The sequence below is a fragment of the Lagenorhynchus albirostris genome, chromosome 15, assembly GCF_949774975.1.
Source record: "Lagenorhynchus albirostris chromosome 15, mLagAlb1.1, whole genome shotgun sequence".
NCBI classification, from domain to species: Eukaryota; Metazoa; Chordata; class Mammalia; order Artiodactyla; family Delphinidae; genus Lagenorhynchus; species Lagenorhynchus albirostris.
This window is the reverse complement of record NC_083109.1, coordinates 55756066-55777050: the sequence shown is the minus strand read 5'-3', so window position 1 is coordinate 55777050 and position 20985 is coordinate 55756066. Positions and strand designations below refer to the sequence as shown.

At 40.7% G+C, this 20985-nt stretch overlaps 1 protein-coding gene across 13 annotated transcripts in view; it reads right to left on the bottom strand.

The window, feature by feature from the left end:
* Window positions 1-20985, bottom strand: part of RBFOX1 (RNA binding fox-1 homolog 1) — a 362962-nt gene that overhangs the window by 91874 nt on the left and 250103 nt on the right. For all 13 annotated transcript variants that reach the window (XR_009535051.1, XR_009535052.1, XR_009535050.1 and 10 more), the window contains exon 7: window positions 12528-12581. Coding sequence is in view for 10 of the 13 variants with exons in the window: in XM_060122300.1 (XP_059978283.1) it covers window positions 12528-12581 (54 nt within the window). In the remaining 3 variants the exon portion in view is untranslated. The remainder of the gene's footprint in view (window positions 1-12527; window positions 12582-20985) is intronic.

Genomic DNA, 20985 nt, shown 5'->3' with positions numbered 1-20985 from the left:
TCCACCAACACCTTTCCAACAAAATCGTGTCTAAAGATTCTGCAGTCATCTTCTGGCTGAAAACACCTGACTCTGTCAGGCTAAAGATGTTAGCTACAAGCTCCTGATCACCTTTAAGAATCTGATAAGAATCTGCTATATATATATTTTTAATCCAACCAAGGAAGCCTCTGGGCAGGATGTATCTTCTGTAGATAAGAAAAATCCCACTTGCAAGGTAGAAATAAGACGTGGGGGAAGGAAACATGGAGGAGAAATAGTGAACCCTTAAGCTCGGATAATGTAGTTGGAAAAGCATGGGCTTTGGAAACTTTTAAACTTAGTTTTTGCTAGCCTCGCTAAGTGTTCTTGACCTCATCATTTAATATCCTTGAGCCTCGGTTTTCACATCTGTAAAATAGGGGCAAAACTATCAGTTTCATTAAGTATTGTTGTAAGGATTAAAACTATTACATGAAAGCGTTTGGTAAATAGTAGCTAATCAATAAGTGATCTCAGCAATTGTAATAATGGAAATAGTAATTATTATTATTATTTGGAATCTCAAAATATGGCCCGTTGGGGACTTTTTTTGTTCTCTTGTTTTTGTTTTTGTCTTTTTTTTTTAAGAAAGGAGTAGCCCATTGCTAACTAATGTACTGTACATAATGCTAAACATAATAGAATTAATGGAAAACACTTTAAGATTGGGAAATAATTGCAAACAATTAAATTTGGGAGTTTTAATGTTACAAGACATATGTCTGGCTTCTCTTGAGGAATCAGGAGATGGGGCCACATGGGTTTGGGCTAGTATTCCTGCCTGGCAGAGCCACTCAAAGTGATGGGGAGAAGCTACTCCTGCTATAATTGAGATATGTCCCTTCCAATTTGCACATTTCACTTACTTATCTCACAACCTCCTCCTAAAGATATTTTAGTGTGCAATCTCTGCTCGGGAGAAAAAAAAAATTACAAATTGTGCTTCGGCTGAAAACAGTGGAGTTTACAAGTCTCTGCAAAGAACCCAGATGGACTTCCTCCCTCTCTGCCTCTCATCCTCCAGGTGCGAGAGCTTCTATGATGCTACAAGAGTCCAAAAAGCCTTCCAGAAAGCCCTCCCTAGTGGCCCCCTCTTATATTTCACTTACTATTACAGAACTGGATTTTAGGAGGATCTGGGTATATTTGTGGGATGGCTGTAGAGATTCATCTTGAGTTTCCTTCTTATCCTAGATTAGGTTTAAAATCCTGAACTTATTCTTTTGGTGAGAGTAGAAAATACTATATTTCAATTCTGAATCTCTCAAAAAATAATCAGGTACATTTATTTAAAGATACTCCTAAGTCTCTCTCTTTCACACACACACACACACACACACACACACACACACACACACACACACACACACACACACACACACACACACACACACACACACACACACACACACACACACACACACACACAGCAATGGGCTGAAAGCAAGTATAGACTATTTCACCTGGTGAAAATTGTTTTCGAAAATGACAGAGAACTAATATAGAGGGTTTCAGTGTTTACAATACCACATGTATATCAAACAAACACTAGAAACATACAAATGGATTTATATTTTTTCCAGAGGAAATATCAATGATATTGGGGTGTTCGTGTTTTTAAAATGATACTGACTTTAGCACAATGATGAGTGTACAGCGATTAACCTCTGCGTCAGTTTTAAATGTATAACCCATAACTAATTTAATCCCCTAAAAAAATAACAGCCGTTGGCATTATTCTTTGAGTAATCCTTGTTTAGTTTCCATAATGGTATACAGTTTAATGAAAAACTCATTAGAATGTAGCATGCAGCATAATTAATTCTGGTTGATTCTTTTGGTGTTAATAGCTAATGCTGGATTCCATTTTCCATTGGCTTTATTAATTTTTCATAAACCAATATTTTGACTGTAATGGGTTGTAACAGTTCCATAGAAGTTCTAGAAATGCATTAACTGTCATCAGTGTAGTTAATCTAACTAGGATTTTGAGATTTGTGTGTTGGTTCTTCAACACTAAATTTTTTAAAAGAAAAGGGGACAGCTTCGTTTTATACTTGGAGAATGAGTATCTATGTATTATTAACATAAAGTATATTAAACACTATTTAGCCAATCTGTCTCTATTTACACAACAACTTAATTGGCTGGGCTAGTAACAGTGAACCATAAATTTTGAAAAGAACGCTGAAAGTGGAAAGCAAAAAATCTTCAAAACGAAATGGTTTATGATAGAATGGTAACTCAAGTTAAAACATAAAGAGAAAAATGAACCCACCTCATTTTAAAAATCTCTGGTAATCTGCTTTCCTCAGAAAAGTTTTGGACAAAAGTAGGAGACACATTGTATAATAGCTTTCGTTGTTGGGCGCCATTTGGTAATCCTGGGGTCTGTCAAGAACCCAGTCTCTGGGATTGGTGACCAGTCACCGATGTGGTCTTACATCTTTCAGGGCTTAACCCACATATATTGTTCATGATAAGACTCCGATTTGTTGCAAATGTAGGTCTGGGTCCTAATTCATCACTGTGTTCTTATTTTTTTTTTATTATTTCATTTATTTAATCAGAGCTTTCAATGGTTGTCAACCACTCAACGGATAAATTCCAGAATCCAGATTCCTTTTTATGGTATTATCAGGTCTTTAGCAACTTTTCTCTAGAAGGTTCTTTCTGATCTCAGTCAATATTTCTCAGTCTTTGGAGAAAACTGATTTTGCCTCAGAAATTCCCATCTCAGATGAACATCAAGTACTTGTATTTATTTTTAATTCTGTTTTAATTTTTCTCAGTGGATTCTGAAGATAAGGTTGAGAAACTCCCTTGGACGCTACCAAACTTCTCCTTATTTACCCCTACAATGATCTTCTCTCTGCCTTCTTGGCTGGCAAACTAACTTATCCTTCCAGACCCAGTTTATGGCACCCCTTTCAATGCAGAGAGAATGGTTATTTTCCAGTGGTCCAGGAGGTATCATCATTTACTATATCCTGAGTTTATTTGTGTGCATCCTTTACTGCCCTGCCAAATTCTGGAGGGAAGGGCTGCTACCCCAGAGCCTACCACAGTGCCTGGCACTTCCCAGTTATATATATATATAGCTCAGTGCTATAACTCTGAGCTAAAGGATGAATTAATGGAAGACAGTGGTATGTGTGAATTCATACACAGCCTCTCTCTTTGGCCCTTCCTTGATGGACATCATATAACTGAGTGACAGCCAGCTAACCATGGGTTCATGCAGTATTGTGTAATTGCTACCAAAATGCAATGCTAAAAAACCCAAACCCAAACCAAAACACCTCCCCAGGGCATAAGCTTTGTGTTTATTAAATCTGGAATCTACAGCCAGGGTCAGCAAAGTAGGAGCCAAGGCTTTCACAGTTTTACATAGCTGGTTGGTGGGGAGAGGAAGATGACTATTCATGACACATGAAAATTACATGAAATGTAAATGTCTGTGTTTTTAAATAAAGTTTTATTGGAACACAGCTATGCCTATTCCTTTATGTATTATCTATGGTTACTTTTGCACTAGAAGGGCAGAGCTGAGTAGCTGTGGCAGAGACTATACGGCTCATAAAGCTGAAAGTATTGACTAACTGGCCCTTTACTGAAAAAGTTTGCAGACCCCTGCTCTAAGTGAAAAAGCCACTCATTCCTTCTTCTTTCATAACTAAATTCAGCTTCATCTTTTCTCCTAGAATCAGCAAACACAGTAGTACGTCTTGTCTTATATCACCAGCCTCATCCTCACCACTTCCATCACGATCACCGTTGTGATATGTTCTGAGCTTGCCAACTCCATTTTCTTTTTTTTAATGTTGGGCAGGAAAGGGTTAACTCAGCAAGCCCGGCCTGCTCAAACCTTGTGCATCTCCCCCCAAAGCCTTGTCCTTAGGACTGGTCAGCTCCTGGGAGATGAGTTCTGAGCCCTTGGAATATTCTAGCTGATGAGATTGTTTTTGGATGCCTGTGGCCTTGGGCTACACAGTACCAGTTTGATAAGATTGTTTATGGAAGCAATGTGATTTATGGTGAGTACTTATTTTTGCTCTTTGGGCTAAGGTTTGAGTAGTTGACATCAGTCATGGGTGCTCCAGGTCTACGTGACCAACTCCCCCCAAAAAACTTGACGCCAAGGCTCAGGTGAGCTTCCCTGACTGGCGACACTTTGCATGTGGTGTCACACATCCTTGCTGGGAAAACGAAGCACTTCCTGTGACTCGACAGGGAGAGCACACCCAGGAGCTTGCGCCTGGTTTCCTCTGGGCTTCCCCCGAGGTGCTCCTTCCCTTTGCCAATTTTCAATCTGTAGCCTTTTGTTGCAATAAATTGGAATTGTGAGTGTATCAGCCTTTCTGCATCCTGTGAGTATGTCTAACCAAGCCAGCCAGCTCTGCAGCATAAATCAAACTATGCTTTTCCCTCTGGAGTCAAAAATCATAAAGGAATGCCCAGAAGAGGAAACATTTGGGCAAATGTCTCTCTTTCATTCTTTGATTGCCATCAATAACTACAGCTGCTTGGACATCTTTAACAGTAGCCATCAGCAGGGCATGAGAATTTTTAAGATATCTGGTGCATAGGTCACATCTTTACTCATGTGCTTCTACTAGGACCGGGTTTTTCAATCTCAGCACTGTCAGAATTTTAGGCCAGATCATTCTTCGTGTGGGGGCCCGTCCGGGGCACTGCAGGGTATTTTGCAGCATCCTTAGTCCCACCCTCTAGAGGCCAGTAGTGAACACCCCTCCCCCCAGATGTAACAGTGAAAATTGTCTCCAGAAATTGCCTGATTCCTTTGGGAGGCAAAATCACTCCCAGTTAAGAACCATCAATCCAAAATACTGGATTAACTAAAGCATGTCTGTGTAATAGGGAAGAACAAATCTGACTCCACATTAGATCTGTTTCTTTTACTTTAACCTTTGTATTCTTTTGCTTTTGCTTAGAGTTAAGAATGTTGCCTATAGCCTGAAATACACAGGACAGCTATTCTCAAGGCTCTGACCTTTAAGAGTACAACACTTTTCCATTCTTGTAGAGATAAAGTTGCAGAACAGAGAATAACATTTGTTTTCTTGGAGGTTTATAGGAACATCGGTGACCTGAGCTATGTGCACAAAGGATTCCGACACCAAGAAGTGTGCAACAACCAACCTGGCCCCTCCTTCGCCTTGCCTTTAAAAATACTTTGCTGAAACCCTTCAAGGAGTTTGCGGGTTTGGGGGCAAGAGCCACCTGTCTCCTCGCATGGTTCTTTATATAATAAAGACCTTTATATAATAAACCTGTCTCTGCTCCAACTCTGACGTTTCAGTATTGCTTGGCCTCACTGTGCCTCAGGCACAGGAGCTCGCGTTTAGTAACATATGGGAGGTAACTTGCAGGGAAAGGAACTGGCTTCCTAATAAGATATACAAAGATAGGGGTTTGAATCAGCTCTTTAACCTTTGAAGTAAGCAACCTTGGGCAACTCCACTCCACTGGATTTCTACTTTATCTGCAAAAGGAAGAAAATGACACTCATCCTGCAAAGCTGCAATCCCTGTAAACATATGTAAACATCCCATCATGGGGGTTGGGCATGCAGCCAATAATATTAAATGCAAAGATAGTCTTCCTAATTGCCATTATATTCTATGACCTAATGAATGGAAGGCATAGAGGGGGTGCCCTCATCTACTACTGAGGAAGCTGCATCAGAAGGTGGTGAAAAATATGGGCTTTGTGGTTAGAAAAAAGACCTTTATATAATATACAGATGCTTCACAAACTAGTTCTGTGATTTAGGAAATGAGATAAACTCTCCACAAAAGCCTTGGTTTCATAATTTCTACAAAGAAGATAATGCTATAACATTTTTATTAGAATTGGAGGAGACGCAGAGTTTAGCACAGTGCCTGGCACAGATTAAGCGCCCAGAGTTGGCTTACGTTGCTGATGTTTTGAGTTGCCGAGTATATTGATGAGGGCAACCTAGAACTTTCCCTATGAAATTTATCCAGAGCCAGATACCCGAACCTCATCTTCCTCCACAGCCTAGTGGTGGGGCTTCTCCTACAAGGACCATCCTGTCACTCCCTGCTTTGGGGCAAGCTCACCTTGCTATAGCCTTTCCATGCGATAGAATGGGGACTCATTTATTTAGGAAATGCAGTTTTCAGCACATAAGCGAGTGCCGATCCTGTTTGAAGATCCCCACAGGCTCCATCAAAGCCGAGCAGCATTCCCTCTGTAGGACAGGGAAGGACGCAGATAAAAATTAAGGCCAAATGTGGGCAGGGATGGAGTGAAATCCATTAAGACAGATGCAGGGAGGAGAGAGAAGAAGCAAAGTGAATTGCCACCAAAAGGGGAGGCAAAAGTACGAGATAAACGAGATAAACTCTTTGAAGTGGAACATTTCCAGGCTGAAAATCCTTTGCTCGGGGACTTAAATCTGGACTCTTCCGTTCCAGTTCACTGATGTGCACTGCACTGGAATCTGGCAGATGTGTAAATTATACACAACATCACCGAGCCAAAGGTCATTTGTTCACAAGAAGCAGCTCCTCACTGCCCTGGCTCTGAGTCCAGGCGAGGCTGGTCCTCTGGGTGGATATGCGCAACTTTAGAGCCATGAGGTACACCTGAATATTTGCTGCTTGGAGGGGCTCTGGGTGGTGGCAGGTGCCTTTCCAACCCACCTTATACTCTTTCAGGATGCTAAGGCAGTCACCCAAAACGGGGTGTGCTTTGTACCCAGTCTTTTGGCAGATCACCCCAAGCCCAATCCAAAGTCTAGGATTGTGACCAATAAAAGAAAAGCAACTTAGGTCAGGTTATCCCAGGTTCTGGACAAATTTTACATTTTTTCAGATGCTCTTGTATCCAGATTGCAGGAAAGGAAATGGAAAGAAGTCCATCCAAAAGTGTGGCTAAAGGTCATTCTCTGAACTGTGACGGACTCAACCAAGTGAAGTGGGGGGAGGGAGACCTACATTTACCTACTTATGACCCAATTCTTAGATGAATCATGGTTCACAGTGGCCAAGAGCCCATAGAAAACCAATACCTTTGTCCCGGTAATCCAAGGTCAAATACACCTGCCCTTTCGAGCTACGCAATCACAGAGCACTACATCCATCCTCTTCATTTTTAACCTTTATATTGAGATCCCAATCCACTTTCTCATCCCCTAGCCTGGCATCAAGTCATGTGATCCGTGGCCAGGCTTGTGCCGACGTGGACACAATCAATCCAGGTGACTTCAGCGATCACACTAATCTCTTATATCTTTATCTTACTTTACAGTCTATGAAGATCTTTTACACTCATTATTTTATCTGATCCTCCCTATAACCCCAGGATAACCTAGTTTCAAGACCTGGCCACTTTTCAAGTGTGACTTTGTAGATAGGTATGCCCTTCTTTTAGCACCCGTCATTTTGTTTCACTCCCCACAAAGCAGAAATGTTTATTTTCAGAAGGAGGATCCACTCAGGACCCCCTTCTTTCCTCCCCTGCAAAAGCCCACTAATAATAATAGTGTCACCAAGACTATTGTTCACTGTCATCTTCAAGGTTTCCAAGTCGATTGACTCTGCATCTCTCTCCTTTTGAGTTTAATTGTGTATTTCTAGTCATCAGGACCTTACTCTATCTTAGATCTGCATTGCATTGGAAGATCTTTTCCTCTCCCTATTGATCACAGCTCGTGGAGTAATTTAACTCAATTCCAATTTTCCTTTGCAGGCGGGGAGCTCCCTATCCACGGAAGTGAGTTATGTGCGTTCAAGTGGTGCATCTTACGAATCTTGTGAAGCTTTGCTGCCTTATAGCCCCACTGATGGAATATTTAATCACAGAAATGAGTTGGCAGATGTGATATACAGTGTGCGTGAGCTTTGCAGCCATCTTACCACAGCAAGTGAGAAACGGATGACTTTGCCATTTGTCAGGACCATGTCGACAATTGTGTATAGCCTTCTGTTATTTATTTTTATTTTGTTTTACTCATGTATGAAGATTAAAGGTGCTTTCAGTCAGCAGTTTTGTTGGCTAGCTATCATGATTATCCCTTAAGAATATCACTTTTTAAAAAAAAACCTTTTTATTAGATGGCAAAGGGGACTTCTCAGAATGACAGGAAACTCTAAGAATCTCTGTTGAGGCCTCCGCAGCGGGATTCCTAAAAACCCTATTTTTAATTACACGAAATAACCTGAGAAATGCTACTGGGAACAGATATTTGCAGACGTGTTACTTCTACTTAGTGCCTTCAGTTTTATTTTGACTCTAAAATGGAATGCCCGTACATGCTGGCTAGTCTTTGAAACTCACCTGGGCATTTTTTTGTATTGACTTATCAATCATTTGTCATGAGAATAAGCCTCAAGGAGTCTGAAGATGATTAGGCTTAGGAAATAATCAATGCTGCTGCTTAGTTTTATAGGAAAACACCCACTTGTCTTTGGAGGAGATTTATGTATGTTCATGGAATATGCTGATTTAGATGTATCTGCTTCTGGAAACTGGTATTGGATAAGCATTTAAAAGAGTTCTTGCAGGTATAAAACTTGATGAGAGTTCAGAAACACCACCCCCAATGAAAGACCTTTCCTAACAGCTTTCTAAATGCTTCTCTTAGAACGTGTGTGAGGGAGAGTGCATGTCATAATTTATCAAAGCAAATTAATACTGTTCAGCTAGTAATTAAAGATCCTCATTAAGAGGTGTAACTGCTCTCCCCACCCCCACCCTGCGTGAGCAATAAAAACACACTCCGGGCGTCAAGAGGTTACAGACGAAAATCGATAACCTGCCATTTTATAATTAAAGGGAAAATAAATGTTAGGGGAAAAGTCCACTAAATTAGGAAAATTACCTTTAGGAGAAATTGAAAATATTGATTTTAATTTACAAAATATGTGCACTTTTCATGCCCCATTCTGAGAGACAATTGGAGGCTGGGTTGTTAATTCTGCATAAGCTTCATAAAATCAATAATTATACTATGGGAATATTGTGATCTTTGTCATTAACACGAAGTCTTATATATAGAAATGACTAATAAAATAAGGCTGGCTCTCTGTGTCAGGCAGATACAGGGCTGACCTGTGAAATACCCACAGCAAATCAATGACAAGGTCTTCATTTCAGCTCTGGGGCACATTCAAAATTCCAAGATAAATCCAGACTACGTTTGTAGTTGGGGAAATTTAAAATGCCCCCTAGATTCTTAGTCATGGGTATTTAAATGGATAACATGAGGCATTATACCTGGTTATGGAAATGAATACATTCTACAGCTCTATTTTGCATATATGCATTCCACAGATACAGGTGCCTGAAATTTTAGATGTAAGCTAGCAGGATTCTCAGTGTTTATGGGTCTTCAAGTATTTAAAAGGAATTGTTCTGGAGTGTTGGATCTGCAGCAACATTTCCCCACATTTCTGAATATCATGAGCTCTGTCTACCTACATAGACAAACATACAGGCTAAAAGAGAAAGCCTCTGATTATCAAGGATAGCCCAGATATTGGCAACACCAAACACAAATATTCAGATTTCTCAAGTAACATTTACTTCTCCGTGCCCCCTCATCCCCCCCCTTTTTTTAGATTTAAGTTTACTGAAGCAGCTCATAGAAATAATTATTTGGTTGTCCGGGCTCCTGAAAGCTTCCCCTGGCATAAGCAGTTAATATGTCTGAATACTGTGGTATTTGGAATAATCCAAAATTATTATCTTACTTCTCTCCTTTAATTTGACTGATTTGGAGAGAGCAGTAGCATGATCTACTATCAGAGGACACAGTCAAAGAATGATGACTTTTAAGATTCATAAAAAATAAAGCAAAGTAACCTGGTTGCAAAGAACACAGGCTCTTGATTTTAGCTGGCTTTTTACCAGCTGTGAAATCTTAGCCCTGTGATGCAAACCCTTTGTACCTTAGTTTCCACATTTGGAAAACTGCCATGAGGATTCAAACACATTAATTTAGGTAAAGTGCTTAGAACAGTGCCTGACCATAAAAGTACTCAATCAAGAGTAACCCTTATTACAACTTATTTTTTTTTTTCCCCATAGTCCAATGATCTTTTTTTTTTTTTTGCAGTACGCGGGCCTCTCACTGCTGTGGCTTCTCCCGTTGCAGAGCACAGGCTCCGGACGCGCAGGCTCAGAGGCCATGGCTCACGGGCCCAGCCGCTCCGCAGCATGTGGGATCTTCCCGGACCGGGGCACGAACCCGCGTCCCCTGCATCGGCAGGCGGACTCTCAACCACTGCGCCACCAGCGAAGCCCCAATGATCTAACTTTTGAGGCTGGGCCCAGGGCTCATCTGAATGGCTGCTCTAATGTTCTAAAAATTATGCAGATTCATGTATTCTCGTACGTTTAAGTCATTCTGAATTGTTTCTTCTGTCTTAATGGCCTCTTAAACACCCACAGATATGCACAGAGGTTTGAAATCATTGGAAAGTAGATATTTGGTGTTTTCCTGGTTGCTTGAGCCAAAGGCGACCAGCAACTACATTGCGTAGGGCTGGAAAAATGTACTTTCCTCTCTCTGTCACAATTCGTACATTCATACCCTACCTCCTCATTGAATGGTTTCTTGCTTCTTGCTCTTGATCTCATTATTTTGGGGGAGAAAAAACATGCACATAGGCACGTGCACAGACACGGACACACACACACACACACACACACACACACACACACACACACACACACACACTTAGAATCTGCCACCTCTTTATTCCAGAGACTCCATTTCACCCAGCACTGCCAGCAGATACACAGAAGCTGCTTTCCAACTTCCTCCTTGCCCTTTTGGGGGATTTCATTTCTCTGAAGCTTTGGACAAAGATGTATCCCAGCAATATCTGTGCCCCCTGAATTGATAAGCTGAGCACTGAAGGACTAGTCCTCTCATGAATTAAAAGAGAATCTTTTAGTCTAGTGGTACACTCAGAATTCAGCAGAATTAGCTCTCAGTTAACTTTCCCCTTATGGCAGAGAGGTGGAACATTAACTTATTTATTTCTATTTCCTCGACATTTATATGGTGCTGCCATGCACCAAACACTCTTCAGATATTAACCCATGTAATTCTTATAAATACCTGTGCGTTTGTTACTACTGTCATCTCCCATGTAACAGATGAAGACGCTGAGGCACAGAGAGGTTAAGTAACTCGCCTAGAATCACACAGCTGGCAAGTAGAGAAACCAGGATTCCATCCTGGGCTGCCTGATAGTAATGCCCACGTTCCTCACTCTATGTGTCCCCTCAGGAAGTGGACCCCACCACGTAGCCATGGAAAGCCTTATAGCTAGGTCTTGCCTCCCCAATAAGAGTCAGCACAACTACTTCACTATTAGAATCCCTGGTCGTAACCCAGGCTTGTGATAAAATTCACACATGAAGAACAACTACAAATATTGCCTACCTAAAATCCAGAACTCAGCTATCACGTTGGGCCTTCCAAGGTTTACCATCTATTAAAATCAAGTTGGTTTTTGTGCTAGAGTAGCTGTCTAAGTTTCCTATGTTCCTTTGTCATCCACTAGGGGCAATGTTTAGTTTCGGGAAGATGACTGACGTAGGGCATCTCAGAAGAGACAAAGCAAGGGGTGTGACTTACCATCAAGAGATTACAAAATGAGTGGATCTAAACCAACGGGTCATTGATTTCTCCTTATTAAAAAGCAAGGGCCACATCAAAGCAAGACTTCTTTTCAACATCAATGTGACAAATCTACTAAGGTTCTCAGGTGTTCAATGCAGCCTTGTTCATGAGCAGGGAAGTAACAGGTAGAAGTAACAGGCTATGCTGAGCAAAAAATCTCAGCTGCTGTTGCTTCTGAGTTACTCTCTCCCCAAATCTGATGACCAAGTTTTCTGGGACAGTGGGTTTGAGTGGCAGTTGGGTGGCTGGGAAGGGATGAGGAGAAAGCTATATACCCTTGAAGGCAAAGCAGAGAGAAAGGGAATTGCTAAGGGAAATTGATTAATGGAAAAAGAAGGACAACTTAGCTTTCCTAGTTTTCTAACTAATCCTCCTCTTTGCAATTCCAGAACACGGGCACATTATTGGGATAATTAAGCCCACTCTCTGCTTTGCCAAGGGAATAAGAAATGCAATTCCAGATGGAAACGTATGGCTGAAAACCACGTTCAGGCACATTGAAAGAAAACAGGCATGAGCAGCTGTCCATTTGTTCAAACCTCTTGAACAAAATCTCAGTGCTTTTTTTGAGGCAAAATCAGTGTGAAATGTCACAAGGAGCCGCGGCTCCATGCTTATGCCACAATGTAACTTACATGATTCCCCTTTATTTTTTAAAAGCTTTTAAACACTTTGGGTTTTGCCTTAAAAAAAATCATTCAAAACTTGCTAGGATAGGAATTTATCAGTTCAGATTATTTTATAAACCCATTCTTTATGGGCAGGCAAAGCACATTTAGAAAAGACCAAGAAGACATCATGCAAAGAGAAAACTCTTTACCTGCATAGAATTCGGGACTGTACACTGCACCCACAACTGGATTCAATTTCCAGCCTTAAAACAAATACACAAAAATGTTATCATCACATTTGATTCAACAACTCCTATCATTGCAAATTAACTACAAGTCAAATGGGTTGGTGTATTTCTTTTTAATTTTAAAATTAAGAGGATGTATAGTTTGGGCAGGCATAAAGAATACTTGAAAACTATACATAGGAAAAATAGATTTAGGCCCTTTTTTGATTTTCTGCCAATACAAGTTAATAGATGGAAACTACTGACCAGCTACAGATGAACCTTTTGAAAAGGATGTGATAATTCATTTCATCCCATATCAATATTTTCTAGAGCCCCTATAATAATTTAAATTTTTTGGTCTTTTTTCATGGATCACTGCTAGATATTCCTTTGTATTAAGTTCATCCCTTTGTAATACATCCCTTTGTATTAAGTTTGCAAAGTTTTGGAAGATGAACAGAATTCTTTGCAGAAACATATTCTGAAAATCGTCATTCCTAATTGTGACCCAGAGACTCTACAGAACTCCAAAGTGCTTTTTAAATCCCAAAGAAAATGACATTTATCCACTAGAGATTGTGTGGAATACATTTCAAAGAATTCAAGAACCATAAAAATTCTTAATAAGCATGTGATATCTAAGGTAACTTTCAAATAACCTGTATATAGGATTAACAGAATCCTGTAATGTTCCAAACGTTCCACATGGTACGTTTTCTGTAAAATGAATCCTGGCCCTTTAGAAACTTTTACTCAAGAAAAGAGCAAACAAGAATATTTGCAAATCAAGCTACCCTCATTACACACCCACTGGGCACTATTTAGGGAACAACCTCAAAAAATGATCATGTTTTAGGGTTTGGTGATCATTTCCTGCTCCTGCTGTAAGTCTTTATAAAAGCATCTATTACAGACTTGCCAAAAGACACTAGACAGGTGTGGGAAACCTTGTGTCTTTGAGGTGAAGGTCAAACATCAGAGGTCCTCTACTAAATGCTCCTGAGAAAAGGCAATGGTGAGAGTTGTGATGTGAGAGAAGGTATTTGTGACAAGTACTCTCTGAGCTCTTCCCAGAGGGAGAGGGTGTGCCATCCTATTGCCTGGTCTAAGCGATGAGCCTGGAAGAACAGCTGAGAGGTGACCACAATCTACTGATCCACTAAGGAAGACAGAGGTGCTATATTGCAATAGATTGGCCCCTGGATGGACCTAAGAACTTCCTAGAACTTTCCAAGAATGTTTTGTTTCTAGAAACTTTCCGTTCCAATTTGAATAAACTAGCTGGTTTACAGCACCCAGGGTGATCTTAGGATAGGGTTTTCCAAAGGGTTATCCTTGGATTACTTGGCAGGCATATTAATGAGAAACTCCTGGCTGCAATTTTAGACCCAGAGAACGAGACATGAAATTCTGAGATGTATTGTCCCAGGGGCTTCTGAAACTCCATATTGTCACCTTCCTCTCCTATATTAAACACATCTTATCTTATAGAAATTCCTATAGTGGTATAAAAATAAAAATTACCCCAATCATTTCAGAATATGTGCTTTATAAATATGGAAAATGACTTCAATTTGACCAACTGAAATTCACTGCTTCCTAAAAAAGAAAATGCTCAATTTCTGAGGACATGTCCACATTTTAAGTCATTTGGAATCAAAGAGAAAATAGAGCAAACTGGCTGCAAAGAAAGCTTCAGGGTTATCTGGACATGCTTAATTTTCTCTTGCTAGTTTTTCACAGAAATCTAGAGTTTGTGAAAGAAATCTATACGTAGCCATATTAAGTGAATAATTAAGTTATGAATTTATTACCCTTCTTCTTCCCTCTGTCCTCCATCTTACATCCTGCTTATGCTCCTACCTTTTACTGGTAGTGGAGACAGGGTCGTTTTGAAACCATTGTTTCTTTTATGTATTCTTATTAACTCCCTTAAATAATTCCTTTTGCACACGAGGCTGGGACACACCATTCACTGAATGTGGAACCACTGATCAACTTTGATGTAACTCTCAAAGATTGTAAGTTAGGCCAACAGTCTTTCATTTTTTTCAAAGAAACAGATTTCTCAGTCTTTCATTTTTCTCAAAGAAACAGATTTCTCAGAGGTGTCTAAGACTGTCTAGAAATCATGTTTCTTTCATCTACATTTACCTTCCTCATTTCCTTGGGCTAAGAAAACTCTATGTATCTATTTATCTATCATCTATCTATCTATCTATATCTATCATCCATCCATCCAACCATCTCTATCATCACTCTCTCTTTCTTTATTATCTATTTATCTTTTGACTAATCAATCAATCTCTCAGCTCTTGACAAAGCTGACCTGATGTCTTCTTAGGGCATGCTACTTAATGCCACTTTCTAACTATCTACCAATGATCTACCAGTTTACCAAGTCTCCCCATGGAAAACTTCCATTCAATATAAACATAATAGAAACAAAATGATACTCTCCCTCCTCAGAAGATCTATGCCATCTCACATTTGCAAGTATTAACTGAGAGAGCTAATTGATAAGGTCTCCTCTACAATAAGTCAGCTGGGATCTGTGAGCAGCAAAATGAAATGAGACTGCTCAGGTAGTCATGGGAACATCAGTGCAGGTTTTCCCTTCTTCCCATCACTGGTCTTTTCTCCTAAATAAGGCTGCTCTATTCCCACTGTAGGAAAAATAAAGGCTTTTCTGAACCACACCACAGGAACGAAAATTCAACTTCTCATCTCCCTCCTCCCCTGAAGCAGATTCCTCACCAAGTCTTCCCCCCTTCAGCAAATGGCATCTCCATCCACTTGGTTCCTCAAAACAAAATTCTTGATAAATAATGCCTTGATGCTTCCCTTACCCTCATATCCCGTGTATCATCCATTAGAAAATCCTGTTGGTTAGACTTTGAAAAGATGTTTCCACTCTCTCCACTTCCCTCCCTCACCAATGCCACCATCCCAGCCCAAGACATTTATATTTCTTAGCTGGACAAGTCCACAGCAACAAAGTCCTAACTCTCACCATCTTCTCTTCCTCTTTTCCTAGTGGTCAAACCAATTTTTAAAAGTAAATCAGACATGTCATCCTGCTACTCAGAACTCAATAGCTTCCTGCTGCACTTAGAACACAAATTCTTTTTTTATTTATTTATTTATTTTTGCCTGTGTTGGGTCTTTGTTGCTACGCGTGGGCTCTCTCTAGTTGCGGCGAAGGGGCTACTCTTCGTTGAGGTGCATGGGCTTCTCATTGTGGTGGCCTCTCCTGTTGCAGAGCATGGGCTCTAGGCATGCAGGCTTCAGTAGTTGCGGCATGCGGGCTCAGTAGTTGTGGCTCACAGGCTTAGTTGCTCCGTGGCACATGGGATCTTCCCGGACCAGGGATTGAACCCGTGTCCCCTGCCTTGGCAGGTGGATTCTCAACCACTGCGTCACCAGGGAAGCCCTAGAACACAAATTCTTTACCTTGGCCTACAAGCCCACACAATCTAACCCCGGTCCATTTGTTTTGTACCACTGTTCCCTTTTCTCCAAACTGTGGTGACACTGGCCTTTTTCATCTTTTCAAAACAACTTAAGATCCTTCTAGACCAATCTAGACCATTCTGGATTGTATCCACTGCTCGCTCTGCTTGGAGAACTCTGCTCATTCCTCAAAAGTTGACCTGATATTATTTAGGTCTCCAATGTCTCCCCAGGGCAGGCTGTTTAATGCCTCTTCCTTCCCTACTCTTACGGCTGTCCCCTGATTCAATTCCCAGTTTTGTTTTCTGCATAGCGGTTAACACCGCCTGGATTTATCTTTTTTCTTTTGTTGCTTGTTCTTAATTGTTTTTATAAACTTTCTCCTTCATTAAAATTAATGGTGAAGTGAGCGGGACTGACTGCTGTCCGATGTGAATTCCCAACATCTAAAGCTGTTTGGCAAATAGTCAGTGCTCCATATATTTACTTAGTTTTGCTCTAAAGGAACTGAAAGAATAAAGAGCTTTTTTTTAATGGACTCATTCCTTTTTAGGTAGGATCTCCTGCCTACCGTCAATGACCTGCTTCCCTATATACACCTAATAAAAAAGGGCCCTGTTAGGGGTGACTGTCTTCAAGGGAAAGGCAGTAAGAATCCAGCCCTTGAAAATCACCTCTGCTCAGACTTAACAGGGATCTTGCAGGCTTATGTAAATGCATGCAAATCACATGCAAATGGCCTCCTAGTCCCTGTGACTCCTTCTAGTACCTGGAAGGGACCCTTGGGATCACCCTGCTGGACACAGGAGCCTGCACTGTCAGGAAGACGGACAAAATGATCCCAGTTTTAATTTCTCAGGCAGTTTGTGTATGTCCCCAGGCCTTGCAAATTCAGAGATTTTGATCAAGGACATTAAACTGAACAATGAAGCTTACAACAAAGGGAGAACAGCTGACAAAGTCCACCGCTCCCAGCTCCCAGGGCCCCCATACAACAAGGCAATGGAGCAGAGACCAGACATGTGGAGGTCTCACTCCATATCACACGTAGGAGCTGTTTAGAGAGATCCCTCTGCGGCCTGGCCTCAAGGGGCTGCATCCAAATCAGTGTTCCCCTCCTAAAATTTAGCTTCTCAAAGGTCATCTGCCAGCCTTCTGCAGAAACACTGGCCGAGGTCCCCAGTGTTAACTATGGCTGTATTAGGTGTTAAAAGACAGGTCTGAATGTGCACACAAAAAACTCTGCATGTGCCTTCTCTAGGGCTTTGCGGAGTTGGGTATTGAAGAAACACATTCAAGAAATCACCCTTAAATGTCTGGGGTTTCCATAATTCAAAGAGTTATGTACCACAATGTTTGTTGTAGCACTATTTACAATAGCCAGGACATGGCAGCAACCTAAGTGCCCACAGACTGATGAATGGATAAAGAAGATGTGGCACATATATACAATGGAATATTACTCAGCCATAAAAAGGAACAAAATTGAGTAGTGAGGTGGATGGACATAGAGTCTGTCATACAGAGTGCAGTAAGTCAGAAAGAGAAAAACAAATACCATATGCTAACACATATATATGGAATCTAAAAAAAAAAAAAATGGTTCTGATGAACCCAGGGGCAGGACAAGAATAAAGACACAGACATAGAGAATGGACTTGAGGACACGGGGAAGGGGAAGGGTAAATTGGGACGAAGTGAGAGAGTGGCATGGACATATATACACTACCAAATGTAAAACAGATAGCTAGTGGGAAGCAGCCGCATAGCACAGGGAGATCAGCTCAGTGCTTTGCGACCACCTAGAGGGGTGGGATAAGGAGGGTGGGAGGGAGATGCAAGAGGGAGGTGATATGGGGATATACCTATGCATATAGCTGATTCACTTTGTTATACAGCAGAAACTAACACAACATTGAAAAGCAATTTTACTCCAATAGATGTTAAAAAAAAAAAAGTCTGGGGTTTCCCAAACTGCATACCCAGGTTTTCTAAAGACATGACCTGAGGATGCCAGGGATCTGGCGTTTGAAATGGTGCAGACGGCAATGCCCAAAATGAAAAGTCAGTTGCACATTGCATCTGGTTCACTCAGGAACTTTTTTTTTTTTTTGCAACACATATTTATTGTCAACATTTAAATTTCGTCTATACAGGATTTCTGTTTCTCTTCAAACATGAGCAGAAATAGCAACTTTAGATTAAGAATCCCCCATGGACCAATTTGCTGGGGGTGATGAGGGACCACCCCACTTAACCCTACAGTTTGTCTCCTCCCTATTACACGCTGGGCTTGGAGGCCAAAGGTCAGCAATCTTTTATTGTTACCCTGTGTTGTTTTTTTCTTCTAGAAGAGACATACTTTGCTTTTCCCAGTATGAAAATGAAAGAGTCCCCAAAGGCCACAAGTTTCTCAGACCCTCTCTGCTTCCTTATTTATTTGACCTAGCCAGCTTCTGTTAGCATCTGAATGTTTGATCCTTAAGTTAGTATGTCTATCAGGAAACTCTGCTTACTATCTACAGGAAAAAAAAAAAAAAAGAGAACAGGATGGCAACTTATTACTGAGATTATTGTGTAAATAAATTTTTAGGGGACTTTGTACCCCTGCCACTGTTTTGAGTATTTTATCTCCCATAATAATCACAAATACCCTATATAGTAGGTCCCATTTCTCAGGTCCCACTTGGGAAAGCTGTTATGTGGAGTGTTTCAACAGCCTGCCTGCAGTTCAATAGCCAGTGAAAGGCAGGTATGATGCGAAGTCCACCTCTCCACATAGTCTTGGGTCTTTTTGTCCCGTTTTCAACCTTCCTAAGATCTCGGAGAAAATAAAAGAGCTACATCCAACACCAATGCTTCTCCAACATCGAAGAAGTTCCTGAGAATCTGATTTTCAACTTGTTTTACAGAGGAAACATTTGATCTCCAATGAGCTCAGTAAAGCTTAACTCTTCTCTGAGGGTTGGTGTCCTCAGGAAAAATCAGCAATACAGAAGTAGCCCGCCCAATTCCCTCTTTGTGGAGCTTTCTGATGGGGCGGGTTTCCAGACCCCTATGTGTCATTCTACAGTCTTCTCTTATTGCCAAGTTCAAATGTGCTGGGAAACGGAATCCACATCCTCCATGATTTCATTAACTTTGGTCCTCTATAGCAGAGCCTCCTAACCTTGTGTCTTATCGCGGTTAGGGTCCTGTCCCATTCATCATCAAAAACTTTGCAGTTGCTTAAAGTTTTGCTGGATGACTGACAAGACTGAAGGAGTGCATGAATGTGATGCTGGCATGGAGAGCTATATTTTTCCACGTGAAGGTGATCTCAAAATTTGATGACTCTAGTGATGCATAATTTTGCTGCAGCCTAAGCTTGATGGTTTGTGAGAATGAACGAGGTAGCTAATGAATGAATCTCACCAATCAATTTTCTCATTTCCATGTGACTTTATTTGTCCTCACTTCTCTTTTTTTTCCTGGCTTTATCGAGGTATAACTGATAACTAAGTTTGTCTATATTGAAGGATTGAAGGTGTACCATTTGTTGATTTGATATACATACACGCTGTAAAATTTTTGCCACAATCCAGCTAATTAACATATCGATCATCTCACACAGCTACCACTTTCTCTTTTCGTTTTCTACTTTTTTCTTTTTGGTAGTGGTAATATCCTCTATTAACACAGTCATGCTTGTCAAGGATCTGAGAGGGACCCATATCTTTTCAGTTATGTTGGATTGCCTTTTATGGGAAATTTTACTTGTAGTGATGCTACTCATGAATTAAGGATTGAAAAAGCTTTGAAAACTACTTTTCTTGAATACCAAAATTCTCCACCATCTCCACTATAGAAGCCAATCATCTTTATGTAGTTAGGATCTGCCTTTTTTTTTAAAGTCAGTTCTACTGCGACTGCCCATCTACCCCTTAGGTACCATCCTCAGTCCATGTGACAGGATAAGCCCCTGAGTACCCCCTTTTGGGTACACAGATTAGAGACCCATATGACATTTCTGGAAACTAAGAATGCATGGTTCCCTGGAATGGGATGTGGGATGTTTATGCCAACATACCAAACTGGGAATTTGGGGCTGCAACTTTAATAATCTTTCTGTTCCTGTAGCTGGTTGCTTGAGTGCAGCTCTGTAAGATGACAGGGGAAAGCGATGCACTCATAACACATGGGCATGGCCACAAGATTTTGTTATTTCATAATAAAAAAAAAGCCTTCACTAATCACTCCATCTCCTCTAGCCTCAAATTTTACAGCTTTACCACAGGAAAACTATGTCTTCTTTACAGGACTTCACGTGGACCCAGTGCATCTAAAATGCTTAACATAATGCCATACACTCAGAGTTGTTGGCTATTAATAAACAGGCTTTGAATTGTGTCTCCAAGGCCCACAGGTCCAGTTTTCAGCCCCTGGGTATGTCATCGATCAATAGCACTTTCTTTAAAATAAACATGCCTACATATGGCTTAAGGAATAATATTTGGCTTCCCTTGCTTTATTTTCTCACATAAGCAGCAGATATGAACATCTATGCATATGCATGAAAGCATGCGTGGTGCAAACACACACACACACACACACACTCACACGCACACACAATTGCTACTTCATAATTAAAGAAAGTGCCCAGTAGTCATGTTGGTGTCATTGTGTACTAGCTCTGGCAAGTTGCAGAGCTATCATTTTTACCCAAGTAGAAAGTCTTCATGACATGTAACTCAGCAGTTTGCTTCATTTCATCACTGGGCATTCAAAGTCTGTTGCAAAAATTTTCTATACCATTTAAGGTTATGTCTTGGGTTGTTGGAGCTGGGAAAATGGGTCAGCAGAATAAATAATTCTTCTGGTCTTTCTCCTTAGACTCCTATTATACTGAGGGTATATTTCTGTTTAATTTTGCCCCTTTTAAAAATAAGAACAAACTGGCTTAGCCTAATTGGTAGCCATTTGCACAAGAAAGAAGAAAAACAAA